Genomic DNA, 23,594 nt, shown 5'->3' with positions numbered 1-23,594 from the left:
ACTCACTAAATTTGCACTCAGTCCAGCTGGTTTCTTGATGAAGACCACTTAAATATTCAAAAGAAATCTCATAACAACACAGTCTCATACAACTGCTGTGATACATTGTGTTGTCACTGTTTAATAACCTTAAGTGCCATGCAAGAACTAGTGCAGCACTGAGCACCTACCCATGAGCAGCAGCCTCACCACTGGTATCCAAGCACAGCTGTCACCAGAACAGGAATTGTGCTCACTTCCTGTATACACCATGGAACAGAAAACTGTTGGCTTCTCCCTGTACACTCAGGTAAAACAAACAGGTACTGATACAGGCAGTGGCTTCTTGGAACTACTTTCCCTGAGAGGGTTGCATCTCATCAGGAAGAACACAATGAATGTATGGCTCCTGTTGGGGAGGAACCAAAGGGAGACTATATGGAGAGCTTCTACCAAGAGACAGCCTGTTGACTCATCAGTGAAGCTCCAAGACATGTCTTTCTCTTTTTAAAAAAGTATTTTGCACCTAGGGTAAGGCACATATAAGCTGGAAAATAGTTTAATAACTACAGCAGGCTTCACTCCAAGTCAGTCTTCACTAGAACACTTTTAGATAGAACAAAGAGAATGGGTTCTTTCACACAAAGCAAGTTGCTCCTTTTTTTTGGAGGGAGGGAAGCACTGGAATTCTTAATAATGAGGTTTCTGTATGAAGGAAAACAATATGGCTCCCTTAGTACTCTAAACTGCTGCGTCTGATGCACGGACTCAGATGTGAACAATCCAAATTGTTTATTACAAGTTCTCACATCACTTACATAGATTCACAAGTTTTCTAGCTTTCCCATTCACCCCTGCATGTCAACAGAGCATCCCACAAACACTTCTTCAACTGCTCACGTGGGCCCTTATCCAATCAGAGCTGCGAGCTGTCCTATCTTCTTCTAGAGGTGTCCTTGGTTTTCATGCTGTTTGTCTTGCTCCACAGCTGCTGCTCTGTACAGTCCTTGTATTTCCACACTAAACAACCATACTTCCTTTCATGAGGTCTGTAAGATTACTTAATAGATAGATGTAGAAAAAACTTGTTGATTATCTAAGAAAAGTGGCTTAAATTTTCTTTTTTTTTCTTTTTTTTAATTTTTTTTATTTTCCCTCTAACAAATTATGGTTATGAAATATTTTCTAATATCTTGCTCCTTCCTTACTAGTAATTTCTGTAGTAATCCCTTGAATACAATACCGCCACAGTGCCATAGTGAAGAACTCTGAGAAATTCACATTACTACAATAGCCACACCTCTGCAATCTGACAGCTCTGATATTTAAGAGCATTAAAAGTAGTTACAAAGAAAGAAAATGATAATTTATTTGTTCATAAACCAGTAACTTCATTTATGTGGCTCATTAGGCTGCTATTCAAATTATAAGCAACTTCTTTGTAAATATAACTAAAATAGATCTTTAATATTATTATATTTCTTTTATATTTTGACCTCTAGTAAAATTGATGTTTTTCTTTTTATAAAATGCAAACTTTCATAACTTGATAAAGTTATTCAACTGAATGTGTTTGAGAAGTACAAAGTACAAAGAAGTGGGATTTCTATTTTCCTAATCTGTTATTAAAGTAAAACCTATAGAGGGAGCTCTCATACCAATCATCATATTTTCTACCTCGTAGGAAAGGTGAATGCACCACTTTGAATAAACATTTCAAGATACAAAAACACGTTTGAAAGGTCTCTCTTTAAAGGGAGAGAAGGTAAAGAAAAAAGTGAAGAATGAAAATGCTTTATATTTTTTCAACTCCAAAGAAACTTTTTTTTTTTTTTTTCCCAAAATATTTGACAGATGATTTTATTCTACAGCCAAAACGTTTATTAGGACTGTCAAACAGTTTCAGGCTTTCCTGAACTGCTACTTATGTACAGCATCCACAGTTCCATTGAAATCAGTGAAATTTAAGACTTCTAGAAACAAACAAATCTTCTGCTCTAAATCCAAATTTAACTTAAAAGCTTTAGTCACAAAGCAAAGCATGTAACTGCTGCAGAGAAGTACTTTACTATTCCTATCAACATTTAAGTACGTGTGTGAAGATATTATCTGGGGTTAAAAAAAATAGCTAAATTATCAAAAGCATTTCATATACCTTTTGGGAAAGGTATAGTATTGACAAATTACATGCTTAGCTATTAGTCAGAGTATCATTTTAATGAACAACACCAGTAGTGGAAGAGTATTGTGAGATGAGCTACCTACATCTATAACACGGAATATGCATCCTGGGTGCATTATATCAGTTAAAAGAAAATAAGCCTTTGGCAAATCAAAAGTGAAAATGAATTGATCACATATGCCTTATGCCCCACATGTGCCTCCCATAAAAATATGGGTACAGAAAATAAGCTCTGTGAAATCATTGTCCACAAATACTATTGGATAGAGAGTATGGACTCCCTTTTAATTTAGTATCATAGAGACTGCAGATTAGAAATACATAGCAGCTGCAAAAAAAATGCCATAAAATCAACCTCAGAGATTACAGATCTTCTAGAACAAATGGTGTGAAAAACACTGCAGAAAATAAATGCTTAATTTCTTTAGATACTGAGGGCAAGCAGCCAGAGGCCCTTCTGATTATGATTCAGGTGCAACTGAACCTACCTCTGCTTTTCTATCTTAAGCATATCACTTTTTTTATAAGATAGCCATTCATGCTTTCAAGTGTAAGTAGAAAAGTCAGTTGAGTATGTTTTCCTTTGTACAGATCTTGAGAAAACACTTATTTATGTTCCTCCCATCTGCTGGGGTTATTATTTTTCCTCCAAAATACATGTATTTCATGCATACTGCTGCCAGTTTCAGTATCATATGTTGTTTTTTTGTTCTACTAATGTGCTGCAATAATGTGATGCAAGCACTGCACAGCATCTCAGCCCTGTCAGAGCAAGGACAAGGCTGGCTCTTTCTAGTACACCTATAAATAGTTGATACGCTGTTTTTATTAAACTGTTGTTTTGAAGCAGTTACTCTCTCTAATGTTTTTTTAGTAAAAGAAGAAACATGGTCAGATTTTGATTAGCTGGAGAAGTAGGATTTGTTCTGGTTATATGGCAGTACAAGTAGAGCAAAGCCTCAATGCATTATCTCTTATCGTACAGACATTTCTAACCCCAAAATTTACAGAATGTTGGATATTTCCAGGCTCAAGTATTTTAGGTAGAACAATAACACCAGCCTGGCCCTGAACACCTCCAAGGATGGGGCATCCACAGCCTCTCTGGCAGCCTGTGACAGCACCTCACCATTCTCTCTGTGAATAGTTTTCCCCTGATATCCAATCTAAACCTTCCCTCCTTGACTTCAAATCATTTTGCCTCATCTTGTCGCTGTCTACCCTTGCAAAAAGTTGATTCTCCTCCTGTTTAGATAACCCCTCTTAGATACTGGAAGACTGAAAGGAGGTCTCCTAACAGCCATCTCTTCTCCAGGCTGAACAAACCCAGCTCCCTCAGACTGTCATCAGAGGGGAGGTGTTCCAACCCACTTCATAGTCCTCCTCTGGACCTTCTGCAACAGCTCCAAATCTCTCCCGTACTGGGAGCTGCAGGACTGGATGCAGTACTACAGTTGGGACCTCATGAGGGCAGAGTAGAGGGACAATCACCTCCCTGTCCCTGCTGGCTACCACTCTTCTGATGGAGCCCAGGACACCATTGGCTGTCTGAGCTGCAAGAGCACACTGCTGGCTCATGTTCAGTTTTTCATCCAGTGGGAACCCCAGGTTCTTCTCTGGAGGATTAAATTCTTCCACGTGGAGGAATTCAGTGATTCAGTGTTCCTTCAGAAGTGAATATTATTGTCTAAATAGAATCATAGAATCCTTAAGAGTTGGAAGGGATCTTTAGAGGTCATCTACACCAACACCCCTGCAATGAACAGGGACATCCACAGCTAGATCAGGTTGCTCACAGTCTGGTACAGCCTGGCCTTGAAAATCTCCAGGGACTTGCACTACATCACGGTCCCAGTGTCTCACCACCCTCGCTCTAATATATTTTTTCCTTATATTTAACCTAAATACACATAATTCTCTTTATGTTTGAAAACATTTCATCCTTGTACTACCACCACAGACCCGGCTATGATCATTTGGTAGAAATAATTCTTGAAATTAAGCAAAGCAGCACTGTTATATGAAATTTTATTCAAAGTTACTCCACTGTATCCTTAGGTAAAGTCAGCTGTATTAGATGGAGGTGACAAGACTTTGGGACCTTGGGGGCTGCAGGTTGGCTTATGTGGGTGATGGTAATGAGTTACCCTATGTGGCACACAGTCAGTCCCAGCCAGCTTCACAAGAGTTCCACTGCAGGATATTGCTGAGTCCATCAGTCAAATGTGTAGTACCTCACTAAACTCTTGTTTCAAATGGGGCAGAATACACCAAAGAGAAATAGAAGACAAAAGAGTGAGAAACAAGAGAACATCAATGTCAGAGAAAGCAGAAGGAGGTTCTCTATGTCATTCTCTATGGCATATGAACAGACATTCCTACAGCCTATGGAGAGGACTCCACCAAAGCAAACATATCCTGCAGTCCATGGAGGATTCCATGCTAGAGCAGATGGATGTTTCTGAAGAAACTGAAACCTGTGGAGAGCTGACACTGGTACATATTTTTCTAGCAGGACTGCAGCCCCTGGAGGAGCCCATGCTGGAGAAAAGGAAAGGTAGAAGAGGAAGAAGCAGCAGAGAAGGAACTATTATGGAATGCTTATAATCCAGTAGCTCTCATCCTCTGCCATACACCTCTCAGGGGATGAGCTGAGGATTCTGGAGTGAAGGACTGTAGATGAATGTGGGAAAGTGAAAAAAAGTCCTAATGTCCTATCTTTTTATCATACTTTATCACTGAGGAGGTGCATTATTGAGTTACATAAAAACAATCTTTTAGGTGAGTTCTCAAGTCAGCCTTGCCAACCTCTAGCCTGATCTGGACTAACAATCTGGCTCAATGTCTCAAATTAAATACCAGACACACTATATAGTACATGAATCCAGACCATAGCACAGACTTCACAGCAAACACCTGTGATAACCAAGAAGGATACAGTCAGATTAGCTGAACGGGCAGTGATTTTTTAGTTTCCCAAGGAAATTCCAATTAAGCCTTGTCAGTGTCTATAAGTTATTCTCAAATTAGTTTGTGTGATAGAGCAGTAGTGAGAGCACAGACAGGTCTGTGCCAGCCAACAGGCTCAAACCCAAACTACCTCCACATGGACTCTTACAACTTTAGAGCCAGAATCATTAAGGCTGTAGAGACCAATAAGACCTAGTCATCTAGATAGATGAAACACATGATTTCTATGGATTTGTCAGCTGATTTGAATCTTCCAAGTTTTTTAAAATGTTCCTTAATGACTTGCTACTCATGGAGCATTATAAACTTTATCTTTCAAAAGTCTGCAAAATTTTAATGCTGAGAACTCAAAGCTGTGCTCACTTAATAGTTGGGGAGTGCTTGAATCTTTGACAACTATTAACAAGTATCTCTTGAGGGATGGTTTATTAAGTTTTTTTCCAATTGGTCTGGACACCAATCACATTTTCCCAAGTGAGTCAAATTTCCCAGATAGCCTTAAAAATGGATACAGTGCTTTGGGTATTTGGTGCAGGATCTAAGTCATAATAAACCGCTACCATTTGGGATTTAGAAGGAACTCTGCTACAGGTAAGTGATGCCGTCTGCTGTTGACCATCCACAGGACAAGAAGTCAAATGGCTGCTTTGAATTAAGACACTTCTATTCTCCATTTTTTTCCATCTCTAGTAACTACTTTCAATATAAATTAAAAAAAAAAATAAAAAAAATTCTAAAGGATCTTCCACAAAGCACTTGTATGGCCTGGATCACCTACGTTATATTACCTATTTGTGACATAAATTTCAGCATTTCCATGTTTCCCCCCCAGAAAAAAAAGTCTAAGGGCCATTGAGACCAAAACAAAGAGAAAATATTTTGTTAGCACAGAAAGCAGTGTAAACTGAAGGGAAAAGACTCCATCAAGCAGATTATTAGTAAGCTGCTCAGAATAAGGTAATATTTGAGATTCTGCGTACATCAAGTGCTTCTAAAAGTCCTCTGAGTATGAATAAAAGTCTTCGATTTGAACCAGACATTGTACAATATAAGTATCTTACACAGCCTCACCATGTATTCCACAGATCTAGTCTGCACAAGCACTTAAGTTAAAAATCACAGCTGAGAGACTGAGAAAGCCTGAACATGTCATAAAATATAATATATATATGTATATGTACATATTAAAAAAATAGGAAAAAGAAATAGATTCCTAGAAGGTTTAAATTTATATAAGGAGAATTTTTATTTTATTTATTTATTTATTTAAACCATCTGTTGCTAAAATTTGTTCAGGAAGCAGTTTTGTAGCATAAGGAACTTTACCTTCTTTTCAAAAATTTTAATCCTGTTTCAGTCTGTTTCACTTTGCAAATTGGTATTACATTTTTGCCACTCTAAAATTTCTGTTTCTGCTTGGAGATGCTACTGCAAAGTCTTCCTTGGGCATCCTGTATTCTGCATTAAAATGCCATGCACAGGAGCATTAGTTATTTCCAATTGAATGATGCAAAAGGAATAGCAAGGCCATATGTACACTGTTCTTAGTAGGTCTGCAGATAAAATAAATGCCCAGAACTTGTGGAAGTGATTGGAGATTGCTGTATAAACATGGCACGTTTTAGCATTCTGCCATTTAACCATTTCACATACTGGCAAATTTACCAACAGTTCATTTGCAACCATCCCTCCTTCCATGACGGAGATACGAAGCACCGACTTTTCTTTGCTCATTCACTAAATGCAAACATGTTTTATTCTACTACAAGAAGGCAGCTTCTTTAATATTTTTGACTACAGTATGACAGCACATGAATTCTTATGACAAATCCACAGGCAAGATATGTTGTTCATCCAGAAAGTATTCATACTAAAGGTAAGAATAATAAGGTAAAAAAATAGAACAAAGGAGGGAAAAGAAAAAAACTACACAGAATCAATTGTTTGTGTTTAGGTAACTGAATCTATTATTTCTCCTATGGATAAAAGTGATGTAGAAGATCTAAACGTAGATCTGCAAGAGTATCCAGCTAAGAGTAAACAGCACCCAGTGGTAGTGGGAACACTTCAGTATATGTTTAGCTTTAAAACATGAATTCACACACCATTTAATTGACAGTACTGGAATGATTCCTGGTTAAGGAATGCTTAATTTGATGCTAAGATCAGTTGAGACTTAATGCTTTGATAATGGTTTCAAATATTTAATTACCACGAAACAAAGCATATCTACAACTGGATGCTCTGTGATTCCTGAGCTATCATAGAATGCAGACTCACACTACTACCAAGTTATTTCCTTAAATAGGTTACAGTGTTTACCCACACTGGAACTGCCTGAAGCAGAAGCAGAGTGAAGCCTCCACACCACATCACTCCCTGGAGCACCATCCCAGCTGGGCAGGTGATGGCAATGTGCCCTCCTTGCCCTGCAGTTCTCTCTCTGTTTAAAGTCACTCCACAAGGGAAAAGCTACAGGGCTCTGCTCCTGCCTATCTGCAAATAAATGAGTGACGAAGATGATGTCTGTCCTGCCTTCCTCTCCCACTTTCTCTTTGCAGTAGTCTGGAATTCTGGCTGTTCTAGGATGAGAACAAGAGCTCTAAAAGTAAGTTGACTCAACTTCAAATTTGGTTTAGAAGAAAGTGGTAGCAGACTCTGCTCAGTCAGGAGCCCAGAATTGTCAGTGTGTGTTAGTTTGCTCTGAGAATGTTCCGTTAGTGCTTTGGAGATCAACCCTGTCAGAACCTGAACAGGGAAGAGTGCCCCACTTCTGCCTGCTGATTAGGCTTACCCTTAAGCAAGGTGCTAAGCTCCCCTTCCATTCTGTCAAAATAACATAACTTTGTGTCACCACAGATGTAGAACTTTCAGGTTTTTCAAAATTGTTGTTTTGCACAGGGAAGGAAATGCTAAATGAAATTTTATGTATGCCTGCCCTTGACTGAATCTGGCCCCCAGTTACGAAAGGCAGATCTGTAAAGGGACACATTAACACTTTGTCTACAGAAGTCTGCACTGCCTATGAGAGTGTAGCTCCAAAGACAAAGATACAAAAGAAAACTGAGGCTGTGGAGGTTAGACATTTTGAGAACCCTGGTATTAGTAAGTAACCTTCTATTCCTCTCCATTATTTGCTTTCAAAGATTTCCCTATTAGAACCTGGAATATCTGTTTTAAATGATTTCTTCTTCTTCTTGCTACTTAAACTGAGTAAACATCTTATTCACAACAAGAGAATCCACTTTAACTCAGCTCTATAGAAAACTGCCTTAGCTTTTCAATGCCATTCTATTATTTTAGGTGTACTGGGTTTGTTGTAAACTTAGAGGCATTTTGAATGAAAGGAGAGCAGTGTCTGTGAGTCTTAGCCTTCTTGGAGAGAAGCAAGTTGTTGTATACTTGCCATGTGCTTGTTTGTCTGCAAAGAGTAAATTCACTATAAACCCATATCTGAGCTTCCTTCCCAAAACATTCCCAAGTTATTTTTCTTACAAGCCATCACATTATTTTTAATACTCAATTATACTTCCAACAGGTCATACTCTTGTTATCACAGTGCAACCTCTCTGAAACATTTCCTTACTCTTAACTTTTCATTTGTCTGTAGGAACAGTAACTGTAATGGAGGAAGAACATAGGGGCAGTGCCTTTAACTCAGATCTCCAGAGACAGCATTAATCACAGCACACACGGTTAGAGAGGGAGCTGAGAGGCAGTGACTGTAAACACAGCTGGGGAGGGCAGAGATCTCCATACATGCTGCATGGTTGATACCTGGTGATCCCTAGTTTGTTGCTTTGTCTGCTAACATCACCTTATTTTTGATTCATGCTTGCAAAAATTCTTCCTTGTTGAGCTGAGTGTTGCCATGTTCTGTTCCTGCTGAGCTGTACTGCATGTCAGCAGTGCTTTCTTTAATATCTGCAGCTAAACAGTTAACGTGGTTTCTATTATGCCTGTCCTTAACACAGCTCTCATGAAGTTACAGGCCTGTTCTCTTTCCCTCTTGATTTCTAAAACACTTTGGAACAGACCATTTTTGTTTGCATATGTGCCTTAGTAAGCAATCATTTTAAAGACTGATTATTTAGGAAAAAATCAGATATTTTAATGAAAATATAGCTACAACTGGATGTCAGCGAGGTGACTGAACACAACCTTAGGAACTGATCTAACAGTAATTATGTCTGAGAACCTACCCCCTAATGCCTAAGGAAAGCATCAGAAATCTGGTGTAGTCTGTAAAAGAAAACAAAAGTGGAAAAGAACTAAAACTACTAATGCAGCACAACAGAAGCATTTCTGCTTCGTGTTGCAAGAAGGATAGGAATACAAACAGAATGTTATTTTTAGGTATACTGCCTCAACTTCACATGAACTCGGGGGAAGTTACATGGAACAACTGTATTGTAAAAGTAACAGACACGCATCAATGTAAATCCCGAGGAGATTAACTGAGACTTTTGTCCCAGGCTTGGAGGCCAAGAAGAGTACATCTAGTCCCCTTCCCAGCATAAATCCTCTACAGAAGGTCACTAAGGACCGTGTTCACTGTGTTCTGATTATTATTTTTAAGCAGTGGAACATCTTCCTGGAGCCTTCTCTTTTCCAGGATGAACAAGCACAGCTCCCTCAGCCTGCCTTCACAGGAGAGGTGCTCCAGCCCTCTGATTATTTATGTGACCCTACTATGGACTTGTTCCAACAGCTCCACATTCTTTCCTGTGCTAAGGATCCCAGGCCTGGATGCAGAACTCTGGACAGGCTCTCATGAGGGCACAGCAGAGGGGGACAGTCCCCTCCCTGTCCTCCCCCCTTTTGATGCAGCTCAGGATGCAGCTGGCCTTCTGGGCTGCATGCACACACTCTTGGTTTGCATCAAGATTTTTGTCCACCAGGACCCAAGAATCCTTCACTGTGGGGCTGCATTCAAGTAGTAGTACTCTGTCCGTACTGTGTTTTTGGGATTCCCCTGACACAATCTCAGTTCACTGAATGTGACTTTTTGAACTTCACTAGATTCATATGGACCTACTGCTCATGCCTTTCCAGGTCCCCCTGAATGGCATCCCTTCCTTCTGTCCTATCATCTGCACGACTCATCTTGGTGTCATTACCAAACTTGCTGAGGGTGCACTCAGTCTCACTGTCTGCACCAGCAATTAAGATATATAAAGATGTTAAAAAGCATGAGTCCCATGATGGACCCCTGGTGAAACCACTCATCACCAGCATCCAGCTGTAAGTAGAGTCTTTGACCACAACTCTCTGGCTGTGACCTTCCAACCAATTTTTTATACACCAAAAAGTCCAGCCTTCATATTTTTATATCTCCAATTTACAAATTCAGTTTTGGAGTGGAACCACATCAAGGGCCTTGTAGAAGTACAAGCAGATGACATCAGTTGTCCTTTTTTTGTCCAAAAATGCCATTACTCCATCATAGAAGCACACGAGATTGGTCAGGCACAATTTGCCCTAGGTGATGCTGTACTGGCTACCTCATCATCTTGCATGCACCTTAGCACAGCTTGAAGGAGAGCCTGCTGAATGATCCTCTCAAAGCACAGTTGTGAGGCTTCTATTTCCTTCAAGAAAAAGCCACTGTCAACATTTATATCAGACAATCAGGGAGGCATGGTTAGTTTTAGTTTCAGCACGCCAAGTGTGCCCAGAAATACTCGCATTATGTAAGCATATCAACTGCTTGAGAATATGAAGGGGACATTTTAAAAAGTCTGTACACTTGTGCAGAATTGTGCCTTAAAATGCAGTTCTGAGTTATATTTCTATTCCCATCCCAAATTTTTTGACAAATTCTGATCTAAAATGCCATCAGAGTATTCACCAGTCAAAAAAAGATTCCAAAATAGAGGTTTGCACATTTATTTTTTATTTTTTATTTTTTTCCCTTCTCCCTCTTATTCCAAACATTTTCTCTTTCCTTTGGCTTATCTTGAGAAATAAATGCTGATCCATTTTCTTGCTGCTATACCTCTTCTGAGTTCCACAATAACTTCTGATACTACAAGATGTGTAACGTAATTCAGACAAGATACTTAATTTATGATATTTTAACACAGTAGAAAATGAAGTGAAGGAATCAGAGCTTGATCACAGCCCTCAGAAGATAGCATCATTAAAAATTAAAAAAAAATATATATATAATTTCTCATATGAATTACAAATACAGTGAGCTAGAACTGACCTGAAGTCCTGAAAGAAGTACTGAAAGAAGAGCTTTGACTTTAGTTTCTAAAAGATCATTAGCCAGAACTAGAATATTTTCATTCAATTGATTTCTATTTCTAATCTTTATTCCTTGAAAGTCACAATGTTGGTAAACTCAGATAAACTCTGCTCTTTGGGAAAATTTCTCCTCTCTCCACCATCAAAATATGTAACAGAGCACGTTTGAAGGAGCATGTGATAGCTCTGAGGGCTATAAAGACAAACTTAATTTTGATTAATCGATCTGTAATGTTTTTAAACACATCATCACAGTGCACAGATGTCATTATTCATCCTTAGTGTTTTCTAAGTAGAAGATCCTCACGTGTATACAAATTCTGAAATCTTCTGTGAGCTTGTACTGGTCAGGTACTAATTGTTCAGATGCAGCTTTTGACTCAGGAGATTCCTAAACTACTGTCTGGGAAGTGATAATTAAGTATACAGGAGAAGGCAATGCTCTATGTACAGTCTGCTTTTCACATATGATGTTTTTTTTTCTTTTTTCCTAAATCTCTGCTACTGGCTGCCATCAGATTTGGACCACAACGGATGATATGCTCCAGCTTAGTCCAGCCTCTTAAGGTTTTGTGTTTTCTTGCTACTTCCTTACTTTTATCATCCTCTCCTTTGCTCTCCTTTCTCCCAGTTTAAAATTTAAGTGCCATTTTCACTTGCTCCTGTGCCTTGCTGAACTTCCTTTGCCAGTGTATCAATGTATACATCTATTATTGCTACAATGTGCATCTTCTCTTGTTCATATTACACCTCTGTCCTTCTCTGACACCAGAACTCAAGTTTCCAAAGCCAAAGCTTTTTCTTCCTCTTGACTTCTATCCCATGCAGTTCCCAATGTACCATCTCCACCTCAGCATTTTTTATTTATTTATTTATTTTTTCCTTAATGTTATCTAATAAAATGATGTCAGCTTCCTGAAAGATACTCAAGTGCCCTGCAACAGCTCAGGTCACTTATGGACCAAAAGAATGCTACTGACTGAATGCTGATATGTAATGAAATCTTAAAGCCAGTAACACAATTAGCTAACTGTTATAATCATCTCTGTCTGGGAAAGCAATAGGCAAGGATGGCTATTTTGAATAAGCTTTGGAAGATGGAATCAGTTGTGTTATCTGGAAGTCTGTGGAGCACAGAGCTGCCCATTTTAAATTAAAGTAGCAAACCAAATGAGACTTTGTCCCATCTGCTGACTACCAGTGATTTCAGAGCAGCACACAGCCCTCCTGGCTGTTCAACACTGTGACTGATTTAATACATTCCTGTCCCTAAATATTCTTCTTGCTACATTTGCTTATCACTAAGTTAAGTTCCAGATCCCGTGTCATATGCACAACATTGCTCTTCGATCTGAATTACAGATTTGCACCTCTGTTTACTACTCCTCTCCTTCCATTTGTGTTCTGCACTGAGTCTCCTGCTGCACCTTCACCTCTCCTCACAGACATGCCACGTAAGTGGAGCTGGCTCATATGCCTTTCCTCAACTGTAGGAGGGTGAGGCTGTGAAACACATCTTGTAAAATGTCTGTCAAACTGAACAAGTCATTTCCAGAGAGTTTCTAACACCTACCAGTTGTTATGGATATCACATTATTATCAGTTATTTAAAATAGTTTTAGATTAGCTAAATGTCAATCTTGCAACAACTGCACAACCTTCAGGACATCTTTGTGTATATGACAGACTTCCAACTGTGAAATGATTACTTAAAGAAGCTCTCTGCTTTAAAATGAGCCTGCATTTATATTTTGATTTAACATAAAAAAATAGAGATTAAAATAAAAAATCCAACCAACGTTCTGCTATTCGAATGTATGTTTTATTTATCTCTTTGTTGAGTCTGAAAGTACACAAAATCCATTTCATTACTGTTTGGTCATTGTCATGTTCTCAGTGCTACAGCTGTTGAGGTACTGTGTGAAGGTCAATGCATACTTTGTTGTTGTTCTTTAATTAACTCTCCCAGATTTTAGTAACTTAAAAGCATCTGTTGCGTTTCAGGAACAAATCAGAGTTTGTAACAACAGCACAAGAGACTCAGCACATGATTACTTCTAAAGAAATCAACAGTTCTACTAACATGACTGATTGGTGTCTTTTTCCATCATCTAGTTTGTTACAGTGGTCTTCCTCCATTCACTAAACCTGTGACAGGTTTCCCATATAACTGATGAAATTCTGTGAGGATCGGGCAGAGCTGCTGAAAATAAATATTTCACAATGGTTTCTGTTGGGTAAAGCAGCCCTTTCTGTTGGTTAAAGCAGGAAGCTCTGACACGGTATGGCCAGAGAGACAAGGCTCAGGGGTGGGTGTGTTAATGTCACATCCCTGTCATCTGCCGTGTGTGACCCAGAAATAGTTGGCCTTTGTGAAAACAGCAGCAATTCACTTTTGAAAGACAGTTATTCTATCCTTACTTATCTTTCCTGCAGCGCAGTCTCAAGTAGGTGATGATACATTCTGTCGCCATGGAAAGGAGTGCTTATGTCGTAATACACAAAGTATTAGACAAAGAATAAATTAAAAAAAATATACACGGGGAAAGCTTCAATCCTTATTTCAAAACAAACCATCTTACAAACATGCATGAAGTAAAGAAAAGCTTCATATCAGTCAAACTTTGTAATACCCCCTTCACCTAATTTTCATCTGATTCTTTTTTCTTCTGATTTTGTCAAGTTTCTAGTAGCACTATTACTTGTTTCTGACTCCTCAGTTAGGTATGCCCAGTGAAGGTCTGGGAAGGCAGCTGTTGCTACACTGGTGTTAAAAGTCATCTTCATCTTTTTAAGCTGTCTGGTGATACGGGGAAAAATCCTCCTCACTTGTAGAAAAACAACACACAAAATCAGTGAGATCTCATCTCTGTCATAGGACTGGGATTTGACCCCAAACTGCACTGTAGTAAGGATATGAGCAATTGGTAGAATTTGTGGTAATACATCTCTATCCCTTAAACAGAAACACAAGTCAGTGCTGCTGACGAAAGTCTCCTCAATGGAATATTTACCAGAGATGTGCACAAGAGTACAGATTTAACTAAACATGAGCAGGCTCCTACCCGGAAATTGCTGCTAGCTTCTGGTGAGCCTGATAGGCCATCTCACATCCCCGGGTCCGGGTTCTGTGCATTTCTGCATGCAGAGATGGGCAGGTGACAGAGACATCCCCAATGGAAATCACCAGCTCTCGGTACAGGGCCACCTGGGTATTGAAATCCTGGACGAGCTGAAAAACAGACGGTGAGCTTAGGTGAGACACTGAGCGACAGTGATGAAAACAGCTGCGTTTTTATAAACACATATCCAACCTCCAGCCTGCTCCTGCTGCTCCCAATCTCACAGCACACAGAATCAAGTGCGTGAGATCTAGCCAATGACGACGGCCTCCCTGCCAGCTGCCTCTTGTGTGATACAAATGCTCATCTGCAGGAAAGTGGTGTTTCTGTCTCTAATCTCTGAAAGTGTGAGTTATTAGTCTTAAATACTAAGCAGACAGACAAAAACAAAAACAAAAAAAAAACCAAAAAAAACCCACACACACACACACACACACACACAAAACAATCCCTGACAAACAGCTGCTTTACTAGTAGGTTATTTTTTGCTGTCAAAAAGAGATGAAAATATCTCCAGAAATGACTGCCTCTGTTCCTCTTGCTTCCTGATTAACGGCACACTTAGCGACTGGAATGCAGTGTTTGCTTTTACACTAGAGAATCTGCTAATTTTGTAACTGCTTATGTTCTTGTCACCAGCCTCTAACCCACAGATCAGACCTGAAACTGATTGGGAATCACTGCTGGGGAAGATGCACTGGATGATGCACCTTCCCATCCAGGATTCTAGAAACACCTTTCCCAGTGTGGGAGTGAAAAGCAGGCAAAGAGGTAAACAACAATTTCAACCTTTCCTCAGCCTTCTGGCAGCCAGCAGACACACCAGGATGCTGCTGGATGCCCAAGTAGATTCACAGTGACGGACAGACCATGGCTGCTCAGTTCCACTGACTGCCTGTGTGGGATGGTGTTTTAAGGAAACAATGCATTTGCTGTCTGCAGGGAGAAGCACATCAGAACATTTGCTCTGCATAGTGGAGGGGGTGGAAGGGAACATCAGAACAAAATATGTATCAATTTGTTTTGCTGACTTGACCTCAATTTCCAAATTATAGAGGCAGACGAGTAACTACTGATAACTGCAGCCATCATTACTGAAAGGATTTTGGTGTGTCCCACATACAAGCATGGCACCTGGAGTCTATCTATCAGCTTCACCAAATGTGAAAGTCCAGTCCTCAGATTGCCATACTCAGAAAGGGAAAATAGATGAGTGGCTTCTGCAGTAGCTTCACATTCTGGCTCTTCATGCTCATAATTGCAATTATTCAGCAGGACTAAGGACTGGTATCAGAACCCCTTATTTTTTGGGCTATGTTTTCTCTAATGGTAAGGTTTCACTGTTTCTGGATGAGCTAGACAGTGCCTTCATCTCACCAAAACCCCACATGACAACAAAGCCCCAGACAAAACACTCCAACTCTTCACATCTTCTGTTCTGTGTAGCTTAAGAGCACATGAGAAATGAGTGGGGAAAGAGAAGAGCACTATGTTGTACCACAGCATAATCTGCATCATAAAAAGCAAAGAGATCCTTGTCCCACACCAGTGAGGCAGACATCCCCTGACCCAACAGAGACCATAATGAGCAGCCTCAGCCCTGCCAAGGAAAACAAAACCACACCGATGCTGCAGCATCAAGACAGAAAAAGAGAGAGATCCCTCATTTTGTCTCTCGAATCTCACTGCATTTTGACAGTGCACTGGTAAATCATGTCGTATTTCTAATCAGAATTTTACCAGCTGAAGAGTGAAGAAACAAAGCTGGCACTTGTGTTTAGCCACCCAAATTAAGCTTCTGAGAAAAAGAAGAAAGGCAGAACGCAGTGGGATCCACTTGTTGGTTGTATTTATAGAGCCACGTTGGCAGCTTTGTTCCCTGGTGCTCTGGCGCTGCTGCCGGTTTGAAGTATCAGCGTGGAGATCTGCCAGCACTGTTCGTGTATCAGAGAAAAGCACTGCCAGAGCCCGGCAGAGCAGAAGCAACAGAAACGCTTCCAGCGCTGTTGGACAGAGCTGCAGCAAGGCTCAGATCTGTCAGGCAAAGTAGCAGCAACACATTTGCTTGCTATTTCTGTCATGAGAGAGAAGGGCAAATTTGGGGCCCAACATCAGCTGGGGAGCCAGAGACAGGAAGAATGGCACTGGCCTGGGGAAAGGCAGTAGGACCCCAACAGTTTAAGCATGAATGGAGGAAAATGCCGTGTGATGGTCCAAAACTAATATGGATGTACCTGAGACCTATAACAGCTCCTCTGGATAGACAGCAAGGACTAGCATGTACAACACGGACAGAGTGTTGCTGCCTCAAATTCTACATCCCGTTTAGCACAGTTTTAGGGCAGGAGGGTGGTTTGTGCGCACAGATGCAACAGAAGCAACGGCTGACCTGCTTAGACTCGGTCTGAGCAGAGATTCGGCCGGATCCAGCAGAAAGCAGCCTCCAGCCGCGGGCAGCACCGCGGGCTGCGGCCCACCGGACCCCGGACCCTCCTACACCCCCCATCACCTCCTGTGTCCGAACCGCCCGAGCTCTACAGCGCCCAGCAGGGAGCGCGGCTCCACCCGCGCCGATGGCAGCCGGGGACCCGGCGGGAGCGGCGCTGCGGAGCGCGGCGGAGAAGCGGAACGCGCGATGGAAGCCGCCCGGCGGTACCCACCGTCTTGCAGTCGTCCAGGGCCCGCTGGTTCTGCCCGGCCCCCTCGGAGCCGCTGCCCCGCCGCTCCCCGTCGCGGCCGCGCGGCGAGGTCCCGCTGCCCGGGAAGATGGAGGCGGCGGGGCGGGGGCGCTTCCTGCGCCCGCTCGGTGCAGAGCTCATGCACGCGCATCCGCCGCGCGGAGCCGCCGCCGCCGCCGCCGCCGAGGGGGCCCCGCGGGCAGCGCCTTCCCCGCCGCCGCCCCGGGGAGGGAGCTCGGCCCGCACCGCTCACGGCAGCGAGCGGAAAGCTGGCACCTGCGGGAGAGCCCGGAGAGCGCCCTGCAGCATCGCCACGGCTACCGCGGGGAGAGGCGGAGGGGCCGGCGCCTTCCCTCCTTCAGCAGCATGTCAGTCCCCGCGGAACCGCCCCGCCGGCGGCATGCCCCGCCGTCCTCCTCCCCGCAGCCGGCGGGAGGGGTGGGGGGCGAGCGCGGCCGTGCCCGGCGGAGCAGCGCTTCTCCCATCCAGCGCCCGCCCCGCCCCGCAACCGGGAGCCGCTGCCTGGGACCGCGCCGGGGGCGGCGGGTCCGCGTGTGCGGGCGGTGTCAGAGCCGCGACGGCTTCGTAAGGGGGGACACAGAGCGGGGCCGCCCCCCCTCCCGCACCTCGGGCGCTCGGCGATCACCCGTGCGGCTCTCGGTGGAGCTGATCCCCCGAGGCGGCCTGGAACGTGCCTGTTGGGGGTCCCCGACCGCTCGTGATTGGTTTCTTTGGCTGACACCGTATCTGGGGGCTCCAAACAAACACTTAGAGGGTGCGATGCCACCGCGCCCGCTCCGGATGGCTCACTGTGGCAAGGACTAAGTAATAAGCGATAGGAGGCACTGCTCCCGCCGCGCTCGGAGGGCGCCGTGCGGCAGCTCTCAACGAGGGCTGTGCACATCGCCACCGGCTCGAGGTCGGGCCAGCAGCTCTGGTTCCTGGGGGCAATCCCTCCCCTCTGGAACAGCGTTCGTTCTTCAGAACGCAAAGTCGCTGCGTTTTATCTGTCAGTGTAACCCTTCGGGTCGGTGCCTTCTGACAGCAGAAAAGTACGCGCTCCGAAACTACAGGCACTTCCCTGCCCAGCTGGTGGCACAGGGGTGGGCCGGTGCTCCTCCGGGGGCAGCGCGGAGAGCTCTCTCCCACCATCCAGATCAGCACCTGTGCTGCTTTGAAGCCTCTTTCAAGATATTTCTCGCCACTCTCGGCAATGGGTGTGCAGCGCTTGTGATAGAGCTCAGCAAAACTGATCTGACTTTGTGAGTGCAGTGCTAGATCCTTGGGCCCCGAGAAGCAGCAGACTGCCGTGTGCAAGCTCTGTTTTAAGGACATCACATTTTGTTTCCGTAGTAAACTTAATTCTGTTACTCACAGGAAATAAATGCCTGGATTCAGCGCTGCGTGAACACAGCCCTGAGCCAGATGTCACACTGATTCCACACACGGACCATTACCTCATGACAAGAAAAATAGTTAAATGCTGGCACACAGCATTTCCTTCTCACATTGTCTGTGTGTAACTTAACACGTGTTTGCAAAGGGAAATTAAAACAGTGCTATGCTGCATTAATGTTAATGTTCTAATTCTTGCTCATATATCATTTCAGTCATGAGTTTCAGTCTTATTTTGTGTCTGTAAGAGCTACTGGAATACCAGAAAGGAAATAATACTACCAATAAAATAATCACCAGCAACAATGAATCTACCAAACAGCACAGTGAGTCTGCCTCTGCATTCTCTATCTCAGCTATGTTTTGGTCCCTTGAAGTCAGTGACAGAAATCCCATCAACTCCTGCAGAATGAAGCACTGATTACAAACCTGCCCTGAGCAAACTCTGAGCTGGGTTCTGCCCTGCAACCACACTCTGAGCAGTCCTGATGTCCCGGACCAATTCAGGGCACTCACTCTCTTTTCAGTGTGTCCACATTCGAGGTAGATCTAGTGATTCTGTGGTAATTTGTAGAGCCTCCTGCTTACAGATCTGTTCCAGAGGAGGTCATCTTGAGTGGAGTCCTGCAACATGTGTAGGACAGCCAGAAGATCGCTGCCAGAGAGTTTGGCTTCATGAGTGACAAACCTCATCTCCTACCAAATGACCCATCTGGTGGATGAGGGAAAGGCTGTGAGTGTGATCTGACTTTAGCAAAGCCTTTGACTGACTCCCATGGCATTCTCCTGGAGAAGCTGGCAGCCCATGGCCTGGACAAGTGTACTCCCCATTGGGTAAAGAACTGGCTGGTGGCTGGGTCCCAGAGGGTGGTGGTGAATGGAATTAAATCCAGCTGGTCCTGAGTGGTGTTCCTCAGGGGTCAGTATTGGGGCTGGCTGTGTTTAATATCTTTACTGATGATCTGGATGAGAGGATTGAGTGCATCCTCAGTAAGTTTGCTTACTGGCAGGAAGTGTTGATCTGCTTTGAGGATAGGAAGGCCCTACAGAAGAATCTGGACAGGATGGATCACTGGGCTGAGGTCCATGGGATAAAATCCAACAGGACAAAGTGATGGGTCCTGCACTTCAGTCACAACATCCCCAGGCAATGCTGCAGGCTTGGGGAAGAGTGGCTGGAGAGATGCATGGAGGAAAAACGTCTTGGGAGTGTTAGAGAACAGCCAGCTGAACATGAGCCAGCAGTGTGCCCAGGTGGCCAAGAATGTCAGTGGCATCCTGGTTTGTATCAGAAATAGAATTGCCAGCAAAAGCAGGGAAGTGACCCTTTCACTCAGCTCCGGTGAGGCTGCACCTCCAGTACTGTGTTCAGTTTTGGGCCCTTCACTACAAGAAAGATGCTGAGGCCCTGGAGTGTGTTCAGAGAAGGGCAATGAAGCTGTGAGGGGTCTGGAGCACAAGTCTTATGAGGAGTAGCTGAGGTAGTTGGATTGTTCAGTCTGGAGAGGAGGAGGCTCAGGGGGAAAATTTATTGCCCTTCACATTTACCTGAAAGGAGGTTGTGGCAATGTGGGAATCTGCCTCCTCTCCCAGCAACAGGACAAGATGAGGTGACTTTAAGATGTGCCAGGTGCAGTTCAGGCTGGATAGTAGCAAACATTTCTTCTCAGAAAGAGTGATAATGCATAGCAACAGTCTGTCTAGGGAGGTGATGGAGTCGCTGTCTCTGGAGGTATTTAAGAAATGTGTTGATGTATCACTGAGGGTCATGGTTAGCAGGCATTGTGAGAATGGGTTGGTGGTTGGACTAGGTGATCTTAGAGGTCTTTCCCAACCGTGATTTTTCTATGGTTCTATTATTTCTGCAAGCCTGACAGAATGGTGTGCTCCTGATAGGCCATGGGGCTGTGCGTGAGGGGCATCGGGGCAGCTCTGTCTGAGATGCAGAAGGTGGTTGCAGCAGGGCTTTGCTTTTCCCTAGTGAAATTATCAGGTAATTTCCAAGGAAATACAAACAAGTATGTAGGTTTCTCTGTAAACATCCTCCATTTGAATTCCAGAAAGAAAAAAAAAAGAAAAAAAAAAAGATTGCAAATGAATTTTTTTTTTTTTCCCCAATTTTGTTTTGTCCTGTATTGTAATCTTTGCCCAACCCATTTATTTCTCTGGTCTTTGGTTTCTGGTAACATCTCCCAAGGGTGAGTAGAATGCAGTAAACCAGGAAATTATGAGAGAAATACTGAACTGCTGGGAAATGTGAGGAGGTGACACTGGAGAAAGTGGGAAAGGGAAGAAGAAAAGGCAAAAAAAAATTAAAAAAGAAAAAAGCCATTTTTGCAGAAAGAAGGGGAAATAGAGAAAATCAAGAGGTAGTGAAGAAAACAAGGAAAGTTATTGTGCATGACCTCAACTGGGCAAAAAATAAAGAATAAATTTTAAAGTGAGATTAAAAATGAAAAATTAACAGCCGACACTTTCCCCCCCCATTTTCTCTAAGATACAGTTTGAAGAAAGTGAGGGCCATGTCTGCCTAAGTACGGTGCATTTTGGTCATAGAGTGAATCTTACTCCCTGAAAATGCAGGGTCAGACCAGTGCACAGAGGTTCAGTATCTGATTTTTGTACCAAGCTTCCTGTGGAGTAAAATCATTCAACACTCATAAATGACAGTGCAGTGGTGCATTTGAGAATCACAACTGTTTGTTTTTTATTAACTGCTTCCTCCAGATCGGGAAGTGAGAGGAAGGGTGGCTGCAGAAGTCTCTACCCTGGCTTGGCTCCATCAACAAGTCCTGCACAGACCCACCGCTGGGCATGACAGAGTCAGAGAACCCCCACTGCCTGCACACATCCCTTCAGCATGAGCTCTGAGCAGCACTGACCAAGTCAGATTGCTTTGTGGCATGGACTGCACATCCATTTGTTTTCAGTGTCTATTAGTCTAATAACAAGACAGAAAAAAAAAAGTCATTTATTTAGTCTCTTTGGAAGTCAGTACAGTGCTTTTGACCCTAAATCCAGAAACTGAGTCTTTTTTAAATGCTTAATAACATGATGCCTGCACTGAAAGTCATAGAATCTCACAATCTGAGTTGAAAGGGATTCTTAAAGATCATCTAGTCCAGCTCCCCTGCAATGAGCTGGGACACTTACAGCTGCATCAGAGCCTTGTCCAGCCTGGCCTTGGATATCTTCAGGGATGGGGCAGCTACAACTTCACCACCCTAACTGTAAACCACTTCTCACTTATACCTAATATGAATATCCTCTCTTTTAGTTAGCAGCTTTTTGCCTTTGTCTTGTCCCCACAGACTCTGACAAAGCACTGTCCACTAGGTTATTATGTTGGCCTACAATGCCAGGAGTGAATGTTGGTCATATGGCAGGAGACCAGTATTCCAATGCATTTTGTTGCAGTGTGACAGACGGCAGCAGAGGGGCAGTCTGACAGTGTTGTCTGACATGGAAAGAGTGTATGAAACAAAGGTGTATAACTTGAATTCCTCCATGCAGAAAGTATGGCAACCACTGACATTCATGTACATTTGCTGAGCATTTATGGAGACCAAACAGTGGATGTGAGCATGGTGAGGTGAAGGGTGGTGTTTACAAGGGTTCTCAGGAAGATTATGCCCACTCAGTATGTAGCAATGGGAATAGTCAGGAAAGACTTATTTTGATTGCAGAAATAGAAACAAACTAAGACGTGGTCATTAGTGAGCCTGTAGCTGCCAGCCCTATATGGATGGTCCCAATTATGAAGGTATGAACCAACATGCTTACGCTACAACCAACATGCCTTCAGTTTGCTTCTGCTTACCTTTTCTGTAAGCACTGCTAAACACCACACATGATGCTTAATTTATGCCCTGAGGATGAGAGATTATTGTGGTGACAGTTTTGGCACTTAAGTCAGAGAATGAAAAAAATTCCAAATGAAGCAATCCAGGATACCTTCTCATCTTTTCTATTGTCTTTACAACATTACATTTGTAATTCCAATATGAATTTGCACAGAAACACTCTAGGGAGCACCCAGGTACCAGCCAACTGCCTGGTCCAAATTTATCTGGATTTTGGTTTTAATGGCAAGGCAAGCTTTTATGGCCCAGGACATGGAATATTTCTTTGCTTTCACTTCCATAATTCTTTAAAATGTAAAATCAGTAATAAAATAATGTTAATGTAGTCAGCACTTCTGTTATTATGAGAAAAAAAAATACACAAAATTCTTACTTAAAAAAATAGCTTTAGCTTTACAAATCTTCAAACTGCAGAAATTAGCCATTATTTCTGAAGTTATTTTGCAAAGAATAAAGCTAATGCCATTTTCTCATTACTGAAGTATCAGTGGGATAATTTATCTTTAGCACAGTCAAGAAAACAAAAAATTGTCACAATTTAATCTTTTTATGTATAGAAATTATGGTACAAAATCAAAGTTAAAACTGAATGGAAGACAAAATGCAATGTAAACATGTGTAAAATAGGTATGAAAAAATATCTCTGATGTCATAGATCTCAAGAATCTAAGTAATTTAAAAGTGCTTTAAAGAACTAGCTGTTGATTTTTTAAATGATATTCTTTGAATTTCTAATGCCTAAAATGGCCCATGACCATTTTCACGAATGACTGGCTAGTAAAATATTAGAAGAAATTCTTACACTTAATAAATCTGTACATTGTTTATGAAGTTGTAAAGGTTAAATTCTTGAAGAAAAGCACTGCTATTAATAAAAGCAGAATAGGAACAGCTTTGGAACAGAGCACATGATAAATTTGCAAGGAGCTGTAAGACAGAGGATTTAGAATTTACAGCTCTCACCAAATGGATGTTTAAGATAATAATTATATAAGTGTGCCGGTGCTTTGCTGCTTCCAAAATGCAATGTTTGGCATATGCTCGTGTGGCAGACATAGTGATGGTTTTATATTTCATGTGGAAATTGCAGTCCTTCTTCTACTGAGGGAAAATAAACTTTATTCAGAAAAACAAGTGTAATTTTTTGAGAATC

At 42.4% G+C, this 23,594-nt stretch overlaps 1 protein-coding gene across 1 annotated transcript in view; it reads right to left on the bottom strand.

Annotated features, from left to right (window-relative positions):
* Nucleotides 1-17,682, bottom strand: part of RGS7BP (regulator of G protein signaling 7 binding protein) — a 32,842-nt gene extending 15,160 nt beyond the window's left edge. The window contains exons 1-2 of the mRNA XM_015848795.2: nucleotides 17,166-17,682; nucleotides 14,449-14,615 (exon numbers count right to left, since the gene is read on the bottom strand). Of these exons, the coding sequence (XP_015704281.1) occupies nucleotides 14,449-14,615; nucleotides 17,166-17,324 (326 nt within the window). The 5' untranslated portion in view covers nucleotides 17,325-17,682. The remainder of the gene's footprint in view (nucleotides 1-14,448; nucleotides 14,616-17,165) is intronic.
* Nucleotides 17,683-23,594: the final 5,912 nt, after the last annotated feature.

Source organism: Coturnix japonica, chromosome Z (assembly GCF_001577835.2).
Source record: "Coturnix japonica isolate 7356 chromosome Z, Coturnix japonica 2.1, whole genome shotgun sequence".
NCBI classification, from domain to species: Eukaryota; Metazoa; Chordata; class Aves; order Galliformes; family Phasianidae; genus Coturnix; species Coturnix japonica.
This window is presented reverse-complemented; position numbering and strand designations above follow the sequence as displayed.